General features: G+C 32.5%; 1 protein-coding gene across 26 annotated transcripts in view; it reads right to left on the reverse strand.

Annotated features, from left to right (window-relative positions):
* Nucleotides 1–209: 209 nt before the first annotated feature.
* Nucleotides 210–24,976, reverse strand: part of LOC145270147 (zinc finger RNA-binding protein-like) — a 167,912-nt gene continuing 143,145 nt past the window's right edge. For 12 of the 26 annotated variants that reach the window (XM_080125766.1, XM_080125793.1, XM_080125787.1 and 9 more), the window contains 12 exons: nt 23,960–24,122; nt 23,296–23,373; nt 21,780–21,853; nt 21,616–21,681; nt 17,369–17,543; nt 16,790–16,931; nt 13,935–14,026; nt 9,980–10,075; nt 9,761–9,872; nt 8,720–8,817; nt 8,466–8,601; nt 210–575 (listed from right to left, as the gene is read on the reverse strand). In XM_080125766.1, the coding sequence (XP_079981892.1) occupies nt 514–575; nt 8,466–8,601; nt 8,720–8,817; nt 9,761–9,872; nt 9,980–10,075; nt 13,935–14,026; nt 16,790–16,931; nt 17,369–17,543; nt 21,616–21,681; nt 21,780–21,853; nt 23,296–23,373; nt 23,960–24,122 (1,294 nt within the window). In that variant the 3' untranslated portion in view covers nt 210–513. The remainder of the gene's footprint in view (nt 576–8,465; nt 8,602–8,719; nt 8,818–9,760; nt 9,873–9,979; nt 10,076–13,934; nt 14,027–16,789; nt 16,932–17,368; nt 17,544–21,615; nt 21,682–21,779; nt 21,854–23,295; nt 23,374–23,959; nt 24,123–24,976) is intronic. The other 14 variants (XM_080125803.1, XM_080125836.1, XM_080125833.1 and 11 more) reach the window with 3 other exon arrangements.

A 24,976-nucleotide genomic window follows, 5' to 3' on the forward strand; every position in this document is an offset into this window, starting at 1 on the left:
TTCTCTCAAGAAGCTCAAACTTAACATTTATGCTACAGAATGTAAAATTCAACAAATTTTCTTTGGAACTCATTTCCTTATTTGAAGCAAATAGAATTCTATGAACGTTGCACGGCTTCCAAATCTATTGCCATAGCAACACTTCATAGAATAAGATTTTCAATTATTTTGCCATTTAAAAAAACAACAAAAAACAAAAGGCACAAAAATGTCTGTCCCAATTAGTTTTTATTTCAACTAAGTCAAGTAATCAGTGCATATGGACGAGGATGAGAAAACCAAAAGCACCAATTGTTGCCAAGGTTAATTCTCCTTTGCCCAAATGAGTAGTAATTGACTTTTTCAGATTATATTGAAAGCAAAAGCTAGTTGCAAAGGAAAGGGGAAAAAGAGAAGAAAAAAAAAAGAAAATGTATATTTGGGAAAGAACTTAAAAATCATATGACCAGAAGAGTTCATTTTAAAAAGTGACTAACAGAAGAAAAGACTTTAAAAGAATGAGAAAATAGAAAATTATATGTCTGTCATTTCCATCATATCAGTATCAGCATCTCGCTTATCTTTCTTTTCGCCACCTGAAAAACAGAAAAATGCATCAACTTAGAAAAAAATCGCCCATAAGAAATTATATTAAATGATACATCACATACAGTAGTATTATTGTATTTTTTAAAAGATTGCATACATGTGAGGAATAATAAAATCTTAATTCATAAAGCGTTTAATTTTACTGTGAAAAAAAGATAAATGAATTGAAAATTTAAATTGTTTTTTTTTTAGTAAAATTTTGGTTCTATTTGAAAAAAATAAGCCTAGATTAAAAATAAATCAGTTACTGAAAGTTAAATCTAATAAAATAATTTCATTTTAATAATTTAAAAAAAAAAAAAAAAAAAAAAACTTATCCTCAACATGGATTATGTAAAAGATTTTACTTAAAATCAACTTTTTTTTATAAATTAACTAAAACGACAAAGGTTAGTGTTCTCAACATGAACATTTTTTTTTTTTTTTTTTTTTTTACTACAAGTTCAACTTCTTTCAAAGTGGTGATTTCAATATGGGTGATAATGATGTAACAATTTACGTTTTTGTTTTTATATATACACTAATGGGGGGGGGTAACCCGGCGTTGCCCAGGTGTTTGGAGGTGTGTGTGGTTTTGGGTAAATCAAAACTCCGAGGGGGGTTAAAATAAAAAAAGTTTTGGTAGGTAAGTATGAGGATCGAACCCGAACCCGAACCCTTGAGGCAAAGTTGGAAATTAAAGTGTGAAAAAAAAAAACAAAACATACGATGTTAATCACTGTGCCAGGGAGACATACAAGGGAAACACGTATAAATTTATTTAACTATTGACAGGTGGCAGTAATAAAAGTTAACTCTGCTCCTTCGATCTGACCTAATTATTGAGGTCAAATAGAAGTCATGCAGTTAACTTGGGTTTGTTTACCCAAGTTTTTTCCCCAACAGATGTTGGGGAGGGGGAAAGCAGCTTCCCATTGTCCAGATCCCCACATTGATCAAAGCTGATTGCTTCTGGATGTTTCCCGGCACGATGCCGAGAACGTTAAGTTGAAATTAGTCTCGCTTTTTATACGAAAAAGCCCAATCAACACGCGAGAAGCCAAAATAGCAATAATTTTGTAAAAGTCGCAGTAAATAAATCTATACGCTATGCGCTTTCCCAAATCCTAGATATTATCTAGGGCCTATATAAACAGTTGTAAGCGATCGTAACCCCCCCCCCCCCGGAGCGTGTGTGAAAGAAGTCTTTGCGAGACATACAGGAAATGGTTACACATTTTGCCTTAAGCCTAATCCACATGCGGCGAGCGACAAATGTTGAATATTTATCTTCCCGAAGTTGAGCAAATTAAATAGACAGGCGAGCTCCGTTGTTAACTCTGAGATATGATTTATATATGATATAAAAAATTTTAAGTTGCGAAGCGACTGATCGCTTCTCTGAAAAAAAAAAAAAAAAAAAAAGCCTTTCTTGGACATACATAAAAAGCGAACATACATACACACATTTTCGCTTTTATATAGATATATATGAAAAGTAAATTTAATTAAATGAAATTTCACATTTTCAAACATCTAAAAATTGCACTTCTTGTAAAAAGAGAATTTGATATAAAAAAAAATTAGTAATTTTTTTTTTGATAATTATTAAAATGAATATATTACTTATGGATTATACTACATATATAAAAAAATGTATGATATACAGACATTTTTTTTTTTGTTTTACGGCATATCAACCCTTTTCAGGTTATTTAATGCCGAATCCAGTGATTTTGAAGAATCATTTTTTAATAGAGTATGTTTTTTTTGTTTGTGTTGGTTTCTATTTAACCCATAGTTGTCCGGGTCAGAGTGGACCTGGGAGCAATGGCAATTAAAGGGTGGCTCCACACTCCCTAAAGCCCGCAAGCTTGGGCCTTACCATCGAATATAGTTTAAGGTCATATCCAGGACCGTTGTATAAAGGGTTCTTTTTAGAATTTTTTATAAAGACCAATTTTTTTAAGATTTGAGAGTATGGTGATTTAAAATATTCTGTTTTTCATATGATTAGGGTCAGGATGGAGTTTCCTTGTTTTAAATCTTTTGATATATTTTCAGTTCTTTTAGGAATTTAAAGATATTTTCTGCATCGTTGTATTTGAATAGGTTTTTCATTTTATTAGCGTTGAAGAGGAGGTTCGTTCTTAGGTTAGTGCTTTGCATTCTTTAAGGATGTGTATAACTGTAAGACGTGTTTGACATGTGTTGCATTTTGGTTCTAGTTCTTTTTTCAGAATAAAGGAGTGTGTGAGGTTGGTGTGTCCAATACGAAGGCGGGATAGGACAACTTGTTCCTTCCTGGATTTTGTAAGGGTGGGGGTGTATTTGTTTACTTTGGTTTTTATTTGAAATAGTTTCTTGTAGGTGTTTGGATTCCATTCCTGTTGCCATTTATTTTGAAGAAACTCATTTTTTTTAGGCTTCAGGTCTGTGAATGGTATTTTTATATTATCTGGGGTTAGTTTGAGGGCAGATTTTGCTGCTCTATCAGCTTTTTCATTACCTTTTTCATCTATGTGGCCAGGGATCTAACATAAGAGAATTTCTTTATTGTTGGCCATAGTGTTTAGATTACATAGGAGTTTTACTATAAGGGGGTTTTCCAATCTTTTATTTTTCAGTGATTCTAGAACTGATCGTGAGTCCGATAGTATAATAAATTTTTGGTAACTGCTGTTGTGGATGATTTCAAGAGCTAGATTTATGGCGTAAGCTTCAGCTGAAAATATCGAACTTTCTGATGGTAGTGCTTTCTTTAGGGTTTTTATGTTTGATACCGCTGCGCAGGCTGTTCTTTCTTTGTCTTTAGATCCGTCAGTGTATATAAGGTGATGTTTTGGGTATTTTTTTAAGAATGTTATAAATTTCCTCTTGATATATGCTTGGGTGTGTTTTTGCTTTTTGAAGTTCTTTTAGGCTAAGGTTTACGTTTGGAGTTTTTATTTTCCATGGAAGGATGTTTGGAATTAGTTATGTATGTTCGTAGTGATGATTTCAGTTTCTTTGAGTATAATTGAGTCCATTCTTAGCCCAAATGGTTTTGTTTTTTTCATTACTTTCGAATAGGTATTTGTATTTAGGATTGAAGATGTTTTCGTAGGCTGGGTTTGAAGGAGTGGATTTGATTTTTAGATAATATTGGAGAGCTAGTTTTTCAGTTTGAATTTGAGGTGGATATTCGTTTGCCTCTACAATTAAGCTCTCTACGGGTGATGTTTTGAAAGCTCCTAGTATCAGTCTTATGCTTCCGTGGTGGATTGGGTCTAATTTTTTTAAATATGATTTTCTCGCTGCTCTGTATATAAAGCAAGCGTAGTCTAATTGGGAGCGGATGAGGTATTTTTATATTTTATGAAGGATTTGTTGATCTGCTCCCCACTTTGTGTGGGCAACCACTCAGAGGAGTTGAAGGGTGTTATTGCATTTGCGTCTTAGATAGTTTATGTGTGGTATAAAATTTAGTTTTTTATCAAATATGACTCCAAGGAATTTGTATTGGTTGACTACAGGTATGATATTTCCTTCTAGTTTAAGGATTGGGTCATTATGTATTTTCCTAATAGGGTAGAAATGAACACATTGAGTTTTAGATTTAGAGAAGCTGAATCCATTGTTTATTGCCCAGTTGTTGATTCGATTTAAGTTTAATTGTAAGATCCTTTCCAGGGAATGGATATGGTGGGATCTGTAACTGATGACAAAGTTATCGACAGAGTGCGCTATCAATTGCAGGAGTAATGTTTTGGATAATTTTATTGATTTTTATTGCAAATAATGTTGTGGATAGGATACTTCCTTGAGGTATGCCTTCTGTTAAATTTTGGTTGGTTGATAAGGTTGTTCCTATTCTGACTTTAAAGTTTCTTGTGCAAAGGAAGTTTTTAAAGAATAATGCCAATCGTCCTCTTATGCCTAAGTCTTGGATGTCTTTTATGATACCATACCTCCAAGTGGTATCGTATGCTTTCTCTATATCGAAAAAAAAATAGCTGTCATGTGTTTTTTTATGAAGTCTTTTCTTATAAGGGTTTCTAGTCTAATTTGATCGATTGTGCCTCTTTTTTTGCGAAATCCTGTTTGTATATTTCTAATTAGGTTGTTTATCTCTAGGTGCCATATTAACCTTTGGTTGGCTATTTGTTTCAGGGTTTTGCAAAGGCAACTTGTTAAGGCGATGGGTCTATAATTTTGGGGGTTTGGAGGAGTCTTCTCCAGTTTTTGGTATTGGGATGATTATCATTTCTTTCCATATTTCTGGGAATAGATTGTTTTCCCATATATTGTTGAGGACATTTAGAAGGCACTTAATGGATTCTTCTGGTAGTTGTTTTAAGAATTCGTTGTGAATCTTATCGGGGGCCAACTGCTGTGTTGTGGGATTTTTTTTTATTGAGTTGATTAATTCTTTGAGGGAGATTAATTCGTTGTATGTTTCATAGTTGTCTGAGGATAAGTTTAGTTTGTTTTTCAGCGTTGTACTTTATTTTTTGAAATTTTGGGTTGATTTGAGTTCTTAGCAAACAGTTTAGCTAGTGAGTCTGCTACCTGTTTTTTTTCTGTAATTAGTGTGTTGTCTACTGATAAATGTTTAATGGGGTTCATTGTTTTTTTTCCAGACATGCTTCTTAGCATGTTCCAAGCTGATTTTTGGTTTGTGGAGAAGTTTAACCCGCTTACATATTTTTGCCAGGATGTTCTTTTAGCTTCTTTAATAGTTTTCTGGGCTATTGCTTTATGATAATTTAAGTTGATTAAATTTTGTTTGGTAGGTTCTGTTCGGAATTTTCTTAAGGCTTTGCGTCGTAGTTTGATGGGGTCTTGACATTCTTTGGTGTACCATGGTTTGTTGCGTTTATATGGAGTAGCTTTGAAAGGGATACATTTTTTGGCAATTGTAGTTAGTTTGTTGGTGAAGTCTTCAATGTTTTGAATATTTTCATTTGTATTGACGTGTTTTGAGCATAAATTTCTTGTATTCTTCCCAGTTTGCTTTTTTTAGTTTCTTCTTCCAGGGGGACTTTTAAATTTTCAAGTATTATAGGAAAGTGGCTGCTTCCATAAGTGTCATTGTACGTTGACCATGAAAAGTCCATTAGAATTGACGGATCACATAAGGTCAGGTCTATTGCTGAGTTTTTGCTGGAGGTTGGGCATAGGTATGTTGGGGTTTGATTGTTGAATATACAGAAATCATTATTGTTAATGAATTTTTCCAGGAGTTCGCCTTTCTGGTTGGTTTCGTTGCTACCCCATATTGGATTGTGGGAGTTAAAGTCTCCAAGTAGGATGAAGGTGTGGATAGTTGCCTTATGATATTTTGGAGTTCATTCTCTTAATTTTTGGTTTGGGGGTATGTAGATGGAACAAATATTGATTTGTTTACGTAGAGCGACTTTAATTGCTGTTGCTTGAAAGCTAGTTTTAAGTTCTAAGTGGCTGCATGGTATATCATTTCGGACTAAAATGGAAGTACCACCTGAAGCGCGGAGATCAGTATTTTTTATGTTGTTGAATTGTTGGTATTTATTTAGGTTTATTTTTTGTTTGTCTTTGAGGAAAGTTTCCTGTAAACAAATAACAGCTGGATTTAACTTTGCTGAGAGTTGGTGTAGTTCTATGTTTGCTTTTATGCCTCTGCAGTTCCACTGAATAATTGTGTCGGTCATTGTTGTGTTGTTATTGTTTGATTTTTGTTGTTTTAGAGGTCCATATATTTAGGTCTCTCTGTTTCTTGAGTTTATATTTATTTTTTTTATTTATTTTTTTTATTTATTTATTTTTTGGTTCACGTCTCCATCTCATTGGATGTGGAAGGTGTGTCTCTTGTCTGTGTGTTTCATTTGATAGGTTTTGCTGAGTTTTTTCTTTTGCTTTGGTCTGGGGCTTTTGGATTTGTTCCGTTTTACATGTTCTTCCTGATTTACTGTTTCAATTAATTCATACTTATTTTCTTTTTCAATTAATAGAATTTCTGTTTTTGGTTTGTTTGGCATTTTGGGAGGAGGTTTTGTGTTTTCCTGTTTTGTTTCCATTTCTTCTGATACTGTATGTTTATGGTTCAAGTAAGTTTGTGGTTTTTGTTGAGGTTCTTTTTTATTCTTTGGAATTTGTGTTTGGTTTTGGTCATTTAGTTGAGTTTTTGAGTATGTTAGTATTTGTTTTTTGTTGGTTTCATGGTTTTTTTTTTAGGGTTTCAATTAAATTTGAGTTCAGAGATCAATTTTGTTAAGTAATTCTTGGTAGTCAATTTGGTTGGTTTGGGGTGGGGTTTTGGTAATATCTGCATAGGTGTTTATGTTTTTGTTGGAGTTAACCTTTTTTCTCGCTTCAGGGAAGGAGATATTTTCTTTATATTTCATTTCTGTAATTTCCTTTTCTTTTTTGAAAATTTTGCAAGTTTTGGAGAAAGCTGGGTGGTTTTCCAGGCAATTTGAACATTTTGCCTCATTGGGGCACTCGCTCTCAGTGTGGCTGGGTTCCCTTAAACCACATTTCCCGCATGTTTCATGTCCTCTACAAGCCTCTCTGTGATGCCCATATTTTTGGCATTTATAGCATCTTAATGGGCTTGGTATATATGGTTCTACTTTTTCGTTGGTATACCCAATCTTGATTTCTTTCGGGACTTTGGGGGTATTGAAAGTTAATACATACGTTCTAGTAGATATGGATTGTCCGTTTTTTTAAATATATATTCTGTTGTGATCTATTACTCCCTTTTTTTTTAAGAGCGTTTTTGATTTCATCTTTGGTAGCTAGAGTTAAGTCGTGGCTTCTGATGATTCCTTTTCAGGTGTTTAACCTTTTGTGAGCGAAGGTTTTACACTCGTATGGAATTTTTATATTTCTACGATATTTTTCGCATCTTTATAATTATCAACTGTGATAAGTTATCATTCTTCATTTTTTTTACCGTTTTTGGTTTGCTGTTTTGGGATATCACTTTTTCGATTAAGAAAGGAGATAGCTCGCTAGTCTTTTTTTCTCCCATGATCTCAATGACTAAGAATCTTGGGAAGTTTTCTTTGTTTTTTTGAATATATTCTTGCTCACTGTCTGAGCTTGTGTAATCCGAAACATCGGAGTGAGTCCTTTTGCTTTTTTTGTTATTCATATTGATTTTAAATTTATTTCATCCTTCTTGCTCCCCACCCACCTCGGAGTCCTATATGGGAGGTGTTTGGGGGGGGGGGGACCCATTCGCCCAAACTACAAGAAGGACACACTCGTCCAACTGGTGGGTCTGAGCACCCGTGCTTCATCCATTTTTACTAAATGTGATTTTCACTGATTTCCAGTAATAATATTTGTTTTCCAGTCATGTCAGATCCATTGTCCAGTTAGTTGATTGACCCATGAGCCACCGCTTTCTAAATCTATTTATTGTGTGATGTGGGGAGCATGAGTGTATTTTCTTGTTATGTGTGTCAGATTTAGAGCTGGACATGACCAGCCTATTGATCGGAGCAGGCCTCTCCGACCGCCCGTCTAACCGAGGTAAGGGCCAAAGTAGTGTGTTGGGATGGAGAGGAACTTGTTTCTGTCCTCTGCAAACCCTTAACTACCAGGATCCCGTTCCAAAGTGATACGGGTCGCCAGCTACGGCAAACAGGTAGCCCCGTTGAAGGACTTTTACCCTCTGCTGGGGTTGGGAAGTAGTAGTAGGGGAAGAAAAAGAAAAAAAAAAAAAAATAAGGGAAGGGAGGGGGAAAAAAGGAGGCTGTTTTTGTTTTTAGTTTTGCAGAACATAATTAAGTTTGGCAAAGGGAGATAGAAAACAAAAAACATCTGTAGGTGCATTTCGTCTCAAGAAGTCAGTAGACAGCCTGATCTGGTAGCACCAGTATATCAGAGATTGAAGTAAGAAAGTAAGACAAGCAAAAACAACCTACCTTCTCCGTCACCGGCACTGTTAGTTCGCCTACGTTTGCGGGGGTTGAATCTAGGTCTGGGGAAACGTGGGGCTGGTAACTGGTCCATACCTAATACTTTGTAGATCTGTCGGAATGCAATTAGCCTTAAAGCATGCTAAAAGAAAGTAAATAGCAAATATTGTAATTTTTTTAACATCAAACCACACACGTTTAAATTCCATTATCGTTTTGAAAAAAGAAAATTTGAAGTAAATAAAGTGTTTGTGACTCACTTGCGCTGAAGCAGTAATATTTTCTCTTTCTTGAGTTGTTAACGAAGCCGAGGCATCAGTCGATTCTTTTTCACATGGATCATACAGACCAGGTCCACCTGAAATGTCAAGTTTTCATCAGCTTCATTGCATCATTCAAGATTATGGTCAAACAATTCCATAATGGAAACTGGTCAATAATCTTTTCCAGTGCAGAATTTAAATATACAACAACATTCAGAAACACTCATGTTATTGAAATCAAGCATACAATGAAAAAAAATAAAAGAAATCCTTACTCCACATATATAAATCATAAGATAATCGGCCGTAAGCAAAGTTTGCTTTGCTCAATTTTTTGTTCTTATTGAACCATAAAATCCATTTATTGAACATTTCCATCTTCAACCATCAATTAACTGCGAATAACGGTTCAATATGCAAAGTGACAGATTTAACACCTCAAAGTATTGGCTATTAATCAATGCCTCGCAATCTATTTAGTCATTTCAAAATTGTCGGAGAGTTACATGACAAGTTGGAATATTGTTATTTCTTCAGTCCGTATGAAATGTCATAAAAATCATTTAAAACACTTGTTGGTCTACACATTACGCTACTAAATCACTGACATAAAAATTGGTTTTGAAAATATTAGTAATCGCCGTAAATCCAATTCAAAATTAGTTTTGAAAATGTAAATCAGAAGATTCTGCAATTCTTGTCAGAAATTGAAATCAATGAAAATATTTGTTTGAATTTTCCATTTTAAATGAAACGATAATATTACAATTCATAAGATCTTAGCTTTTTTTTTTTTTTTTTCGATAAAAAACTTTCATGCATCACTCACTGATACTCATCAAGTTTCATTTGTCAGTTAAGTTGTAAGGCAAACTAGATTTCCATAGGGCAACTTGTCTAGAAAAAGAACAATATGCTACTGGCCATGTTTAGCAGAAAAAACAAACTCATCTACATTGTAAGACAAATGATTAGTAAAAAAAAAAAAGTAAATTACGATTTTTAAGCACTAGAATCAAATTGCACCAATTTACTTACCCGGTAGCAAAATTCCCGAAGCAATACATTCAAATACTCTCCGCAGAGCGTCTCCAGGACTCAAGCTGGTCCCGCCACTGCTCACACATTTCTCAACCAGCAATTCCATAGCCTAAAATCATCATAATAACAGTTTTAAAAACAAAAAGCAGAAATATAGTTGGAAAAAAAGTTTTTCAGGAAAGATTAAATGATTTTTATTAAAAAGGAAGTACTTGCCCATTCATTCAGAGGGGTCCATGTTGGAATTCTTTGACAAAGATCTCTCAGAATGCGAATCACGACAACACAGGATTGCAGACCAGTAGCTCTAGCCTACACGTATCGAGAAAGGGGAAGAAGAAAAAAAAAAATGCAATAAAAACACATTGATAAAAAAAAAAAAAACAATGGTTATGGGGAAATTCAAGCTAAATTCATTTAACGATTACAGAACCAGTTTTTATTTTTTATTAGGCTCTCAAAGTTAAATTACAACAAAGACTTAAATCCACTAAGTTTTTTTTTTTTTTTTTTTTTTTTTTTTTTTAAATATTAATGACATTTCCTAAAATTGGATAAAATAAATTCTGTAATGTTAGCAAATTAAACCTAGTGTTTGTTCTATATCTAAAAGCCCTCCCATTTTTATTTTTTTAAAATAGAAAGAAAAAAGTTTTTCGGAGAGCCAATGAGGACAGGATGGATGTCACTAGAAATACGTGAACATGTTGAAGGAATGAAAGCTATTTTCTACAGGACTGGTTTTGTAATCAACGATTTGCCAAACGGCACTTGTCAGTAAGTGAAAGGGGATAAAAATGTGAGAACTATGAAGCAGAGAATGGAATACTTCACTTAGTACCCATCAACCCTATACCCATCAGAATATGGAGGCAATGAGACATCTTTAAAAAGATAATCTCAATTGGAAAACCAAAGTTAAAAAAAAAAAATTTTTACAGCTCGTATCCAGAATCTTTGCCTTTTTTACATAATGACGAATATAGGGTGAGGCAAAAAGTTAAGGATTCCAACAAACACTAAAGAATAAAAAGAAAAAAGGGGGAAAAAAAAATCAATTGATTCTTCACAATCACTACAACATGGAAAAGAAGAAAAAAAAAAGGTTCTTTTTTTTTTCTTCTTAAAATCGTCCAATTTTTTAAGTAAATACTCAATTCGTCCAATAAAACGTTAAGACTGTATGTCCAATAAACAATTCTATTCACTACATCAGTAACATGAAGAGATTACATCCGCAAAACCATTCATGTTTGGGTTGCTGTTCAACTGGTATGGGAAAATGCACTTTTGGAAATTTAAGATGTGAATTTCCAAAAGTATTTTCCAAAAGTTGAGAACTGATTAAAAAAAAAAAAAAGAAATAAAGAAAAAAGGAAAAAGTTTGATAGAGCCAAGAAACATTCAAATGGTGATCAGGGTTGTTAAAGACAAAAATTGCTGAAATTCTCAGTGTCAAATATCCAAACTTGTTACAAAATGCACAGAGCTGAAGAGTTTATGGATGAGAGTACGTAGCAATACAGAAAATTTGGCCGATTAAAAAATTTTTTTCATGAGAAAGTGATTGTAAAGCATCAAGAAAATGTTTTATACATTAGAAAAAAAGAAAAAAAAAATGAAAAAAAAAAAAAAAAAGAAAAAAAAAAAAAAATGAAAAAAACCCACAACTATGACATTTGAATTTGTGTTGATAGAATGTATATTCCCCATCCTATGGCCACAGGCATAAAGCAAGCAGTTTGGTGATGTAGAACCGTTGTGCAAGCTGTTGCATCATCAAACTGCCCATCAACATGCCACCCTACCCATCCCTGCTGCCCACTTTCCAGCCTCATGTACATTCCTGATAACGGCCACGAATGATCAATCTTTTCACAGGCAGTGGTGGTTGTAGTGATGGGTAATTATCTAGCTACATCTTTGAAACACAACATATATAAAAAGAAGGGCTGCTACAGCAGAGATTCTGTTTCCTGACAAGTCATCTGCTGTAAGAGCACACATACGCATATATATATATATGGATGGATGACGAAGAAGAAGAAGGATAACCAAGCCGGCAGCAAGTCACCTGGGAAAGAAGTTCAGTCAAGAGCAGGGAAAATAGTTTTTGTTATTAAGAGATAGACATGCATAACAAAGCAGAATCCCTTGGGAGATTTCACGCAAAAAATTGTTTTATGCCCCAAAATAGTTAATAGAAATTTTATTATAGCCCATCCAAAATGAAATTCGTCGTGCAGAAGAAGAAAGTTTTAGATTTAAATCATAAAGCAAGACAAAAAGGTGTTCCATAATGGCCCCCTCCCTCCAAATCACTTTAGTCAAATCACCATTTAAATACACCCAAGTCCATATGACAAAATTGTTTAGAACATCTAAAAATTCTTATTTCATCTTTTAGCATTAAAGAAAATTATATTCCGACACATTCCAAATCTGTATCAACAGAAAATTATTTTTTAGATAAAGATTAAGGAATAGGGTGGAAAATAAAAAGATGTGAAAATCTCTCTAAAACTCAAAACGAAGATAATGAAGTTAGAAACAATTCCAGCAACAAAATAGATTCCTAATAACATATGCAAAGATAAAAATGGTTAACAAAATCAATTAAAACTGATTTTGTTGGAAAGTGAGAGGGGGGGGGGGGAGAAAGAAAAAAAAAAAGTAATATTTCTAGGGGAGGAGGAGTAAACAAACCCAACTAATTCAACAAGAGGTGAGAATTATTGCAATTTGAATTAAACTTCCAATGTATTTCGGACAAATTGAAGAATTAGTAAATCTGCATCAACTGTCAAATTGCATTTTATGTTGAACAAAAAAAAAAAAAAAACAAGTGAGAAAAGCCAGGCAACCAAATCCCCAGAAACGAAAGACTAAAGTAGCAAGAAAAAAATTTCTTTTTACCAGAAAAAAAAAGTAGAAATGTTATAAAAGAATTCAAGCAAAAAACAAAAAACTTCAATCTTTGAGAAGAGAGGAAGAGGAATGTTCAAATCCATCTTAATATTTTATTATCCCTTTTTTTAATAAAATTCAAATAATATAGCTTATTAGTGAAATGATTTGTTTTTTTTTTTTAGATTTTAATTAGAAAATAGCATTAAAAGTTTTTTTCCTGGTTCTTTTTTATCATCAGAATTTAGATTAAAATTGAAAAATAAAATTAAGTAAATGAAATAATTGTTAATTTTAAAAAGGAAAGTGTTTTGTTAATAATTTTAAAATTAAAATCAAGTTAATGTGGAAAAGATTTCAAAGTGGTTGCTGGGTTAAGCTGGACTAAAAGTGTAGAAGGCAAAATGGTAACGAGGAAATTATCATTTCTTCTTCTTCTCGTATATTTGCATTTCAGTGTTTTTTTTTCTCCACAATTCACCTGAAGTTAATAAGTTTCTTTTAGAAATTAATTTTGTTTCAAGGAAACGAGAGTAAAATAAATGATAGAAATTAAACCTATAGATATATATATATACGGATCAAATTATAGCAATAAATTATAAATATGCATATTAAAAAAAAAGATTCATCCATCCATGCTCTCAATTTGGACTGACCTATCAAAGACCAATACACACTATAACATTATCTAATTTAGAGATTTATTATACATACGTAGAGAATTGGTCTTTGAAAGAATCAATAACAATCAAAAATATAGAAATCTGATGAGTTTCAGTCTGACTGTTGATTGGACATTTATTTGGCAGCAAGTATGTTTTGAGGATGGAATCTTTTTCGGTAATAAATGAAATGTTTATTTTTTCACTTATAATTATTGATTTTGATAGAAAAAAATAAATTATCAGAATCAATAATTATAAATAAACGTTTACAGAAAATTTACATCAACTCATTTTATTCATGAGTGGAAAAAAACATCGAAACAAAAACTAAACAAAACAGTCACAGATTTTATTGATTTTCTCATAGACTGATTCTTCACATACACACAAAGCACGTGGATTTCTTACAAAATATTTACGTAAAAATAAAATGTATCAAAATTTTTTTTCTGAAAGATTGATCATTTGGTTGCACATAGCTAAACTATCTTTTTAATAAAATTTCAAGTTAAAAACAAAAAATGTGTAAATCGGGTTCAGCAATATGAACACAACTACTACCATAAGGCTGCAAAGTAGAAAAAAGGGAATCGAACCTGAAACCACTTAGCATGTCGGAGTGCGGCTAGAGCATCTAGACATTTCTGCCTGTCGAGAACATCCGGTGGGTCTTTCACGCTTACTGTCTCTATAAACAATGATGATGCATAGATGTCAGTGATGCTGGAATGGGTGTTTGACCATAGACTCTCAGGCTTTATAACCTGCTACATGGCTTACAGAGAGATGGATTGATAACATATCCAACTGTTACGAGGGAGGGAATAACATGCAACTTGCTATTTTCTCTCTTTAAAAACAGCACATATTTGGTAACAACAAAAAGACAAGGTAAATTCTGATTAAACAAATTTAGGGAATCTTAAAGAATAAGCTTATAAGGGCTGGGGTTGGTTCACTTTTTTTTTTCTATCAGTTCATTATAACATTTTTTTGTTTTTAAAAGATAAGAAAAAAAGCAAGCAGTAAAAACAAAGTTAACCTAATTCAGTAGATAACTGATTTGAAAAGAAATAAAAAGGATACTAGATTCAAGTGAAAGTTTTGTTTTTTTTAAGAAAAAAGATGAACCGGAAAGAAAGGGGGATATAGGAAATTTGCACTTATAAAGTGAAATGGGGAAACAGTTATAAGAGATTAGGTTTTTTTTTTTTTCTTAAAGAAAGAATCTTGATAATAAGAGTTGAGGGTAGAAAGAGGGAGTGAGATTGTCATCATCCAGTCAATCCATACAGCCATGAGTAGATAAAAGCCATGATCAAAAATCCTTCCATTCTCCTCATCCTTTCGCCACCTGGTGACATGTAAAAGGCTTGGCACGAAACGGTATTAGACAAAAGCATCTTAATTACATACAAGAAATCAATTTTCAGAAAAGAGAATAAAAAAAAGCATTAATAATTGAAATTGTATTCTCTTTCAAATTCAACCCAGAAATTACAAATTTCAATCACAAGATACAAGTGAATTTTAAACTAAAAATAGAATTACACTAAAAAGCTCTGAATTTCTAAAATGCTCTATGAAAAATACTAACCACTCAGAAGACTTGAGAGAACGGATATGTTTGATCATCTCAATTTGGTGGAATTATCTTCCTTGTTAAGCAAAAGAAAATAGGAATAAATATCGGATTTTTTGATTGAGGGTAGTTTTTAAGTTTGTATGTGTCAGCCAACTTGCTATAACTTAGTCTTTGTACTTTTTCCTCACTCATTAAAACGATTTTAAATAAAAATAATTTGCTCGCCAAAACACATTTCAATGTAAATAATTAACAACCATAAACTAATCAATTACGTACTAGCTTATAAAATATTTCAACTAGATTTGGAATAGCATTAAATTGTTGAAAAATGATTTTCACCATAACACCATGAATATATTTTGAAATACCTAAGTTTAGAACAGTTTTTGTTTAAATAAGCATTTGTTTTAAAAAGTTGAAACAAGTAAATGTGTTTATTAAAAAAATCTATTGAATTAGTTTTCTAAACTTATGTATTTCAATCAAAATTTAAACAAAGCTTAAAATTTAAACAACGCAACAATGCAGAAAAATCTTATATATATATAGTTCGTTTTAAAACTATTCTTTATCAGCAACAAAGTATGTTAGTAAATTCACTTATTTTAAAATATATGTGTAAATATTGTAATGAATTTGAAAAGGCTGACAACGTTAGGAAAAAATGGATTTGATCAATGAATGCGAATTGAGATGCACTTTTTAGGAAGCACAGTATATACATAGTGAGCATCCTGAAGATTTGAGAGTTTGCAATTTAAAGGTTAAATCTGGTTTTTATATTGAAATTAAAGCAAACAAAAGAAAATACAATTTCAATACTCTTCTAAAAGCAAAAGAAAAACTGACAAGACATGACAAGAATATTTAATATTATAAGACTTTGAACATTTGCTTAAAAAAAAAAAAAAAAAAAAAGTGTTCTCCCGGTTTATAAGCAAATATTGAGTGAACTAAATCTGGAAAGTATACAAGTTAAGAATCATATATATTGCATTTAATTCAAGATGAAAATTAAATGTTGAGAAACTAAAAACTTTAGCATTGGTTCTCAAAAGAATAATAAAAAAAAACAACAGATTATGGAATCTTTAGCGAGAAAAATTATAAAGTTGAAAGAAAACAATCTATTTGGCTCAGTAAAATTAACTCTAAATATTGCAAAGATTTCATAAAAATATACACTTTACAAGATAATCTTTAAAGGCAGTAAAATATATTTGAAAAGAATCTGGTTTCATTTAAAATTAAAAACAATTTGTACAAAACAAGGAATTTTTTTCCTTTCTTTACACTATTTCAGCTGACATCATGTTAACAGTGAAGGCAAGATTTTCTGATAACAGGAAAAGAAAAGAGTTTATGTAAATAAAATGTATCTAAAAAAATTAGTAATCCGATCGTTAGCAATTACATAATATAACGGAGCAGTTTATACGTTTTAAAAATTTAATTATTACAGCATTTACTAGTCATTAAATTATTAATCGAACTAAACTGAAATTGTAATTTTTTACAGTAATGTTTTAATCTACTTATAAATTTTGCAATTTTGAAGGGTCGCAAAGTAATTCTTTTTCAAAATATTCAAATGGCCAACTTGCTTAAACTAAAATGCATTATGGTGGACTTAATTACATAATTATTTTGAAAAAACAAAAACAAAAAACAATCAAATATGTAAATTACATAGACATGAGAACAGACATACAATTTTTGATATAAATACAATAGTGTCAAGTTAAAAAAGTTGACATTTTAAAAAATCCAGATTCTTTTCCTGATCTAGTTAGGAGGAGAAGGAGGAGGGAGAACACAAATTATAAAAAGGTGTCGTGTGTCATGAGCACACATCTAGGTTACCTCCTTCGGCCATGTTTGTCTCTCGCATCACGGGGGAAGTCAAGGTAACTGTGCAGGAGGTCTTTGGTTCCTTCTCACTTGTCACAATGATGGCGGCTTCTTCAACACAACGTCGTAACTCATACTTTTCATCTGTAACAGTCTATAATTATAAAGAAAAAAATTCTTTTCTCCATTTTACAGCAAATTTTTGCTGACTCATACAATTAGCTGAACACAAGTTGCTAGTTTTATACACATGCAGAGAAGGGGAAGATTGGAAAGGGGGTGAGTGAAACGGGTTCATACCTTTTCAATTTTTATTTTTGAAGAAATTTACAATTTACTTTATAGCAAGGAGTTCAGTTTGCTTTAGAATTTTTAAAACGATTTCTCTGAGATTTATAGTTCTTCAAAATTTTTATTCATTTTTTGGAAAAGAAATAAAACTCATGAGAACATGAAATATTCAGAATACTGTTCAATTTTTAGATTGGATTTAATTTGGTATGCAAGTTTAAGGCAAATTTAAGGCTTAAAATCATAAAAAGCATTTATAGAGAGGATTGTTATAAAATTTATTGGAGATGAAATACTTACAGCTAGCTGCTTAGGTAAACTGTCAGCAACTCTCTCCAGCAACGTTCGAGTAGGTTTCTCTGAGCAGAGGACCACAAGATGAACATTTAAATCTCCATGCAACAATAAACCTTTAGCTAAAACACCAACTCGCATCACACCCTTTAAAGCTCTTGGACCATCATCCTTCTTGTCACTACAACAGAACGTAATGTCAGCAAGGTGATACAGAGGAGAAAAAAATAAAGATGAAGCAACTTAAAAATATACAAAGATCATTAAAAAAAATTTTTTTTGAAGTCAGAATGTTGTTCTTGTATGACATTAATTCAATGGCTTCCTTTACCGATTTTTGCCATCAAAGACTATTCTAACTCCACATCCAAACCAGGCCCTATGGATCACCATGGAGATGGGTTGTGTGTTTACATTAAGGATACCTTCCCTGTGGCAGGGACATCTCCCAAGACACCAAACATCCCTACTTGTGCTTTAGAGTAGCACTTACTCACAACACAGCATATTTGCCTTCTATCATCCCCACAACGATGGAGTAACTATATTTGAGAATATTGCTAAGCAAATTGATCATATCCCTTGCTCATCCCTCAAACATTCATGTCTGTGGAGAATGGCTAGTTTATTAAAAAAAAAAAAAAAAAAGATTTTGTCACGATTCTTCCTTATGATCCAACAGAGATTGTTGACAAACCTACTCAGATACACAATGGACATTTTGCAAATCATTTTTTAATTAACAACATGCCCTAAACTGTGCTCATCCTTAGTTTTGTCTCCACTAGGATCTTCTGATCACTGTTGTCCCAAAGGTAAAACCAAAGTAGGGCAAAACCCCAAATCTTCCTCTCCATCAGTGTATGGATACTCAATGACTGACCGGGACGGTTTCTGAACGTTCATATTGAAACTATTCCTAGTACATGTTTAAAAAGAAAGCATCCGATATAGCATCTGACTTAACGGATTTGATTACAGCTACATACCCTTCAAGAAATTCCAACAAAAGCCGAACAACTACCGTGATTGCACAAAGAAACCACTACTTCAACTGCTTTAAACGTAATAGTTTTGAAATTAAAGTCACCTTTAGAACTGCCAGCAAACACTGCAAAAGGATTATAGAAAATGCAATAGTCAAATGTTATCCAAGTTCAAAGTAGAACAGAGGCTTGGTTCCTAAGAATTTTACCAAATAACAAACAAGGTGCTGAATAGATACGTGCCCTCTATCCTGACCATCATCAACGAGCCTGAAGTGATGTCATCAGCAACTGACAAAACCAAAAACTTTGCAGCAAACTCCTCAACCCTATGCGATCAGGGTAACCTACTTCCCAAATTTCCTCTTAATATGAAGAGAATCTGAGCAACATCTATATATCAGTTTGATGTTGCTACTCATAAAAAACCTTGATGCCAGCAAAGCAACTGGTTCTGACAATATTCCAGTTATAGTACCCAAAAAGCCGCAATCAGAACTAGACTTATTCTTGCAAAGCTGTTCGATGCCTAAAGGAGAATTGCTTCCCAACACCTTGGAAAACCTAATTAGTTTGCCTAGTTATTTATAAATACTTGATCAGCCTTTTGCATCTCAATACAGACTAATTAATCTATGTGTGATAAGTTACTTGAATCTGTTGGAGAAATTTAGCAAAAACCTACTCAGTGATAAGCAATAATGTTTCCATCTTGCAAGATCTACAGCTGATGTATTGACTGTAATTTCGCATAAGATCAGCGAATAGGCAGGAGTTTCCTCTCAAGACAAATAGACATTAAAAGCATTTGATAGGGTTCGGCATTAAGGTCTATTTAAGATTTCCAGCTATGGAATATCTGGACATCTTCAACCATCGTATCTTTTCTCTCCAATAGATTTACACAAGTCATCAGTGGGCAGAAGTCCAAAGCTAAAAATATCGATGCTGGCATGCGCCAAGGCTTCATCCCGGGCCCAACTCTTCCTCATCTTCAATGATTTCCAAAATCATATTCCAAATTTATTCATCAATATATACACGGGTGACACTACCATCTATGGCAACACTGTAAAGGTTAACAATGACAAAGATGTGTAAAAGTCCCTCTCCTCAGACCTTCAGCACGTGGGTGCAATGGAGCAACAGGTTAATAAAAATAGTTAATTTTAACACATTCAAAATCAAGCTTCTGTATTTTCACCATATAACCCCAATTGATATGAATAGCTATCAAAGAAGGTTTTTGATCTGACTCACTCCTGAACTGCAATGGAATACGTATATAAAATCTAAAGCTAAGGTCATTGTAAAAATGGTTGTGTCATTTCACCGCCTCAGAAGGTATCTCCTTCCCAACGCAATCGTCTGTCTGTATAAGAGCCAAGTATGTCCTAAAATGGAGTAAGGTTGCCACATCAGGAGCTGCTTGAAGCACCTTATATTACCACAAAAAGTTCAAAGCCAGTTTTGAAACCCAGTAGACGTCGCTTTTCCCTGCACTTTCATTCCCACAGAAAAGATGTTGCAAACCTATCTCTGCTCCATTGTTATTTTCATAAGCGCATGTCTAAGCTTCAATCTAGGGTCCCCTCCTTATCAAACTTTCACAAAATTATTAATCTAGCTACAACCACTATCAACAATTTTCCCCATGCTCTATCTGTGCCTAAATCTAAGTGCTAATTCCATGAACAAAGCTTCTTTCCTAGAACTGTCCACCCGTGAAACCGTTCCACTGGCTTGCTTTCCAGCTGACTACAATATAGTTGTCTTCAAGTCCAATGTAAACAAGTTCTTATTAAGCCGTCAAATTATACATATTTTCCACCACAAAAGATTACTACATTGTTGTCTCAGTGAACACTGCATACATTAACCCTTATCCTTGAATGACCTTTAGATCTTGATAAGTGGTGACTCCATTGTAAAAAGAAAAAAAAAGTGCTTTATGCAGTATGAAATTTCAAACAAATTCATTTTTGATAACATTATGTATTGACATGTCATATCAAAATTAGTAAAAATTAAAAAATCATGAAAAAACAACCAAATACCCACTAGAACTAGTTTTTGTACCCACAAAGAAAATAAAGATATTAGTGGTCTGTCCTGTTTTGTAATAAAATGGCAAATTACAATTATTTTCTCATAATCATAAACTAGATTAAAAGAAATTTTCAACATTAAAAAATATGATAAAATTATAATTCGATAGGTTTTACTTTTATTTGTAATTATTTTTTTTTACCTGATCATTTTTTAGGATTTTTACTAATTTCAACATGACGTGTAAGTACGTAATGTTTTCATGTAAAATGCATTTATCCGACATCCTCTTATACTGCACAAGCACTGAATATTCTTATAATCATAAATAGCTAATAAAATCTTTGTATTTTAATATTGTTTGGTCTGATTACCAGAATCCAATGTTCTTTTGTAATAGATTTAAAATTACAGAGCATTATTGTTTTAAATTAAAAAAAAAAAAATGAAAAAATGAAAAGTGCTTATTTACAATTAAACTTGTTAAAAAATACTTATGATTTATATACTTGTCACGGGATGAAACTGTCATTCAAAAAAAAAAATCACAAATTGATCAAGTAGTTTTTGTTTTTTTAAACGAAGGAAATAAAAATTTACAATTTTTAGTGATTTTAATAAGTAGGGTTAGGACAACAGCATATTCTTTTCTTCGTTTTGACTCAAGTATATATCCATTGATATCTTCTGTTTTTATGTGACGAGGTTCTCGGTTGATTGTGTCTGTGTCGGATATATACTCGAGAGTAAAGACAATGCAAAGAATAATCCGTTGTCCTAGCCCTAATTATAAGATAAGGTTGATTTTGATAATACAAATTAAGTTATTTCTCTATTTTGTCAAAATACTATTTCCATTCTCATCATATATATATATATATATATATATATATATATATAAACTATCAATTTCCATGATTTTTGAGATATGACATCTTTGTTCTGTGAGGAGTACATACATCATAACGATGTTTCTGTATTTTTTAGTGTAATTCTTAATAAGCAGTGAATTAGCATGTTTAATGCTGAAAAGTTTATTTCAAATGCGTGACCAAATAATCAAAGTTGATGCCTATATAAACTAAGCAGAACCATTACCAATAAACTCAGGAAGGGAAAGAATAGCTTTAAAAATGCAAGGATGCACCCAAAAATCTATTTCAGAATTGATATTCTTTGATTATATAAGTACATATGAGATAAAGAAAGAAAGCTCACCTATCTTTTGTATTGTCTTTCTTGGTTTCGTTTGGTGCCGGTTCTTCTGGTTTAGGACTAAAATCACTAAAAAAGAAAACATTTAGAAATAGATTTTCATTTTTTAAATACATAAAATATGAATTTTATAATTGCAGATTAAAAGTTAAATACAAAATTCTTACCTTTCAGCTAAATGGTCGGACACAAACTTTAATGCCTTTTCACAGGAGGACACAATATTTTGGACAGCCTGGAGCTTAAAAAAAGATATTTTTTTTTAAAACGACAGTATCAAAGTCTTTACATTTACTTTCAGTCAATGAAAATATTTTTCATTACATGCCTATCAGAATGCTGATACAACACACACACACACATATATATATATACATATATATATATATATATAAAAATGCATACTAATATATAACTCCCCGCCACTAACCGTTTTATTCATTCCTTATTTTTTTCCAATCCACAAATCAAGTTATAAATTAAACATTCTTTGCTGTTTATCAATGTCCGCTATGAACGGAGAACTGTACATGTAAAATCCCAATAAAAAATTTGAACCTATATTTTGTTCAAGTTGTTTAAAGAATTGTCATAATGATGCACACTATTTGCACCTGAATCATTTCTCATCTGACATGTTTTTATTTTACCAAATGTGTCAGTGGAAAATTAATTTTTTTATTTTTATTTATTTTTTTTTTTTGCAATAAAAAGACAAGACACATGAGGCTTTTTGTTACCTCTGCCATGGAGGAGGTTGTGTTTTTGGTAGAATTTCTTTGTTTACAGCCTAGTGTCTACATTGGTTGCACAATCAGCAGAAAACTTGGTCAGAACACAATCTTAGATATCCCAACATTAAATCAGTTCTGGGTAAAAGGTCAAGGTAAAAATGAAAGTTACATTTCTGTATATTAGAATACAAAACTGATTTACTTTCCAAACCGTTCATTAAATATTATACAGGAAAAAATTTTTATTGTTAGAAAGTATACCATTTTTGTGCCAAGCCACAACGAACTAAGTCATCAAAATGGTAGAATACCGGTCCAGATTCTAAGTTGAATTACAGCTGACCCACAAGGGAGAGATTCCTGGTCCTCATACCACACACCCACACACCAATCAAAGAAACATGTGCCCTTTTCTTCAATTGGTTAATCAATGCACGTTTTTGTTTTAAAAAGTTTGAGGTAAAGTTTTCATTTTTATTTTGCATTACAATAAATCTAAGCCAAACAAAAAAATCATAAGCAATTATATAAAGTGATGCTTTTTAATCAATATAAATGTATTATAAAATGTCAGATCAAAAACGATATTACTTTTCAGATTGAAATTATAAACACAAATCTGCAAATATTTATCCGCTTCAAACCCCGCAAGAATTTCATAACTGACATTTCAATAAATATTGTTTTATTGCATTATCAACGATAATGCCGTACACCACATGAGCAGTTCAGGAGTCTACAGTGGATGTTAATTATGCATGGCATTCGAACAATATTAATAATAGTGCTATTTAACCCATAGCAAGGAAAAATTAGGAAATGTGTGCTTTTCCTAAAGTCATTAGCCTGAAAACTAACAAATGGTTTCAGCTGGAGATCCATGCCAAGAACACTAAATGTCAAACAGGTAACCCCCTACCCCATACATAACAGAAAAAAATGAGCTCACTTCTATTTCGGTTGGGTAGATACTGGCATGTTTGGCCATAACGTGTCTGTCATCAGAAGATTCAGGTTTCCGTAAATGCTGGAAGGAAAAAAAATTTAAAAAATTTGTAACAACATAGCAATGAAATAATGAACAAGTTTATTTTATATTTAAATTTTTTTTTCATAATATTTTTCCTTAAAAGATAATGCAAATTTTTATTTTGACATTTTCCTTTGTGAAAAAATAAAAGGAATTTGCATCAAAACTGAACTCCTCAAGGGAGCTGAATTAAAAATACTAATCAAGCTTTATTTTAAAATGTCATTTCAAATTTGATAACAAGACCTATCAATGTTATATCATCAAGGGAAGGTTCATGCTTGTCAAATAATAAACAAGACCTATCAATGTTATATCATCAAGGGAAGGTTCATGCTTGTCAAATAATAAACAAGACCTATCAATGTTATATCATCAAGAGAAGGTTCATGCTTGTCAAATAATAAACAAGACCTATCAATGTTATATCATCAAGGGAAGGTTCATGCTTGTCAAATAATAAACAAGACCTATCAATGTTATATCATCAAGAGAAGGTTCATGCTTGTCAAATTACACGGAAATAAAAGGAGAAGGAAAGATTAAATAAAATGCAAGATACTGATGAACAAAGATAACATACCGATGAAGTACCAACTCCAAGAGGGCCGCTAGCACCGGGCCGTTGTGGAAATGGGGGAGGAGGCATGGGACCACCTGGATGACCAGACCTACGATGCCATGGAGAGTAATATTCAATTTCCTCAAAATGACGACGCTCTCCCCAATACATTTCCTCTTCCATTCTGAAATAAAACAGACAGATTTTTAGAAATATATTTGAAAAATAATTTTTTAAAACAATACTTTGATGTACCCTATATTTTTACTACCTTCGGAGGTGTTTTTTTGATTCTGAAAATGTTGTTCAAGGGTTTATTTTTCTTTAGTATAACATACTATTGGATATATATGATTTGCATAGCTGAACTTATTACGATCTATCACAATAGCCTGTCCATTGTAGGAAAATTTCACGATGGTGATCAAGTGGTTAACAACATTGACCGAAGACCTAACTGTTCCATGTTCAAAACTAGTTTGTTTCACAGAAACAATTTCATCAAACCCACGCTTGACCTTGTGTCTAACACACTGGAAAGGATAGAAAGTAAATATCAATATTTGATGCCTTAGATTCTTTGAGTGATGTTGCATATAATGAGGTTTTAAATGTTTAATATTTCACTTAATAAAGTATTGTCTGGCAAAAGTAACATTACCACAATCAATCTGGATATATTTTTACAGTGAATGGTGTTCAATATTCCAGTTAGGCTACCTGCACAATCTGAATACAATGACCTAACCATCACTGCATATGCTGCATTCCTCATGTCAGCTAGCAACAGCTTATATCCAACAGTACAGTTTGTACTCACTGCAAGATCCATTCCCTCTAAAAAAAAAACTTTTTATCAGACGCCTTCATTGATTTAGCCACGCCCTTCAACGACTCCCAAGTGACTTCATCTGTGAAATCTTTTACCCAGCATTACCATTCTGGAAGAAATGTCAACATGGGCAACTTAAAATCTGGCTCAAGACATGAAGCAAGATGCTGAACTGATTCTGGGCTCTCACTTTAACGGGGTCCATT

The sequence above is a fragment of the Euprymna scolopes genome, chromosome 4, assembly GCF_053919585.1.
Source record: "Euprymna scolopes isolate OS-2025 chromosome 4, ASM5391958v1, whole genome shotgun sequence".
Taxonomy (NCBI): domain Eukaryota; kingdom Metazoa; phylum Mollusca; class Cephalopoda; order Sepiida; family Sepiolidae; genus Euprymna; species Euprymna scolopes.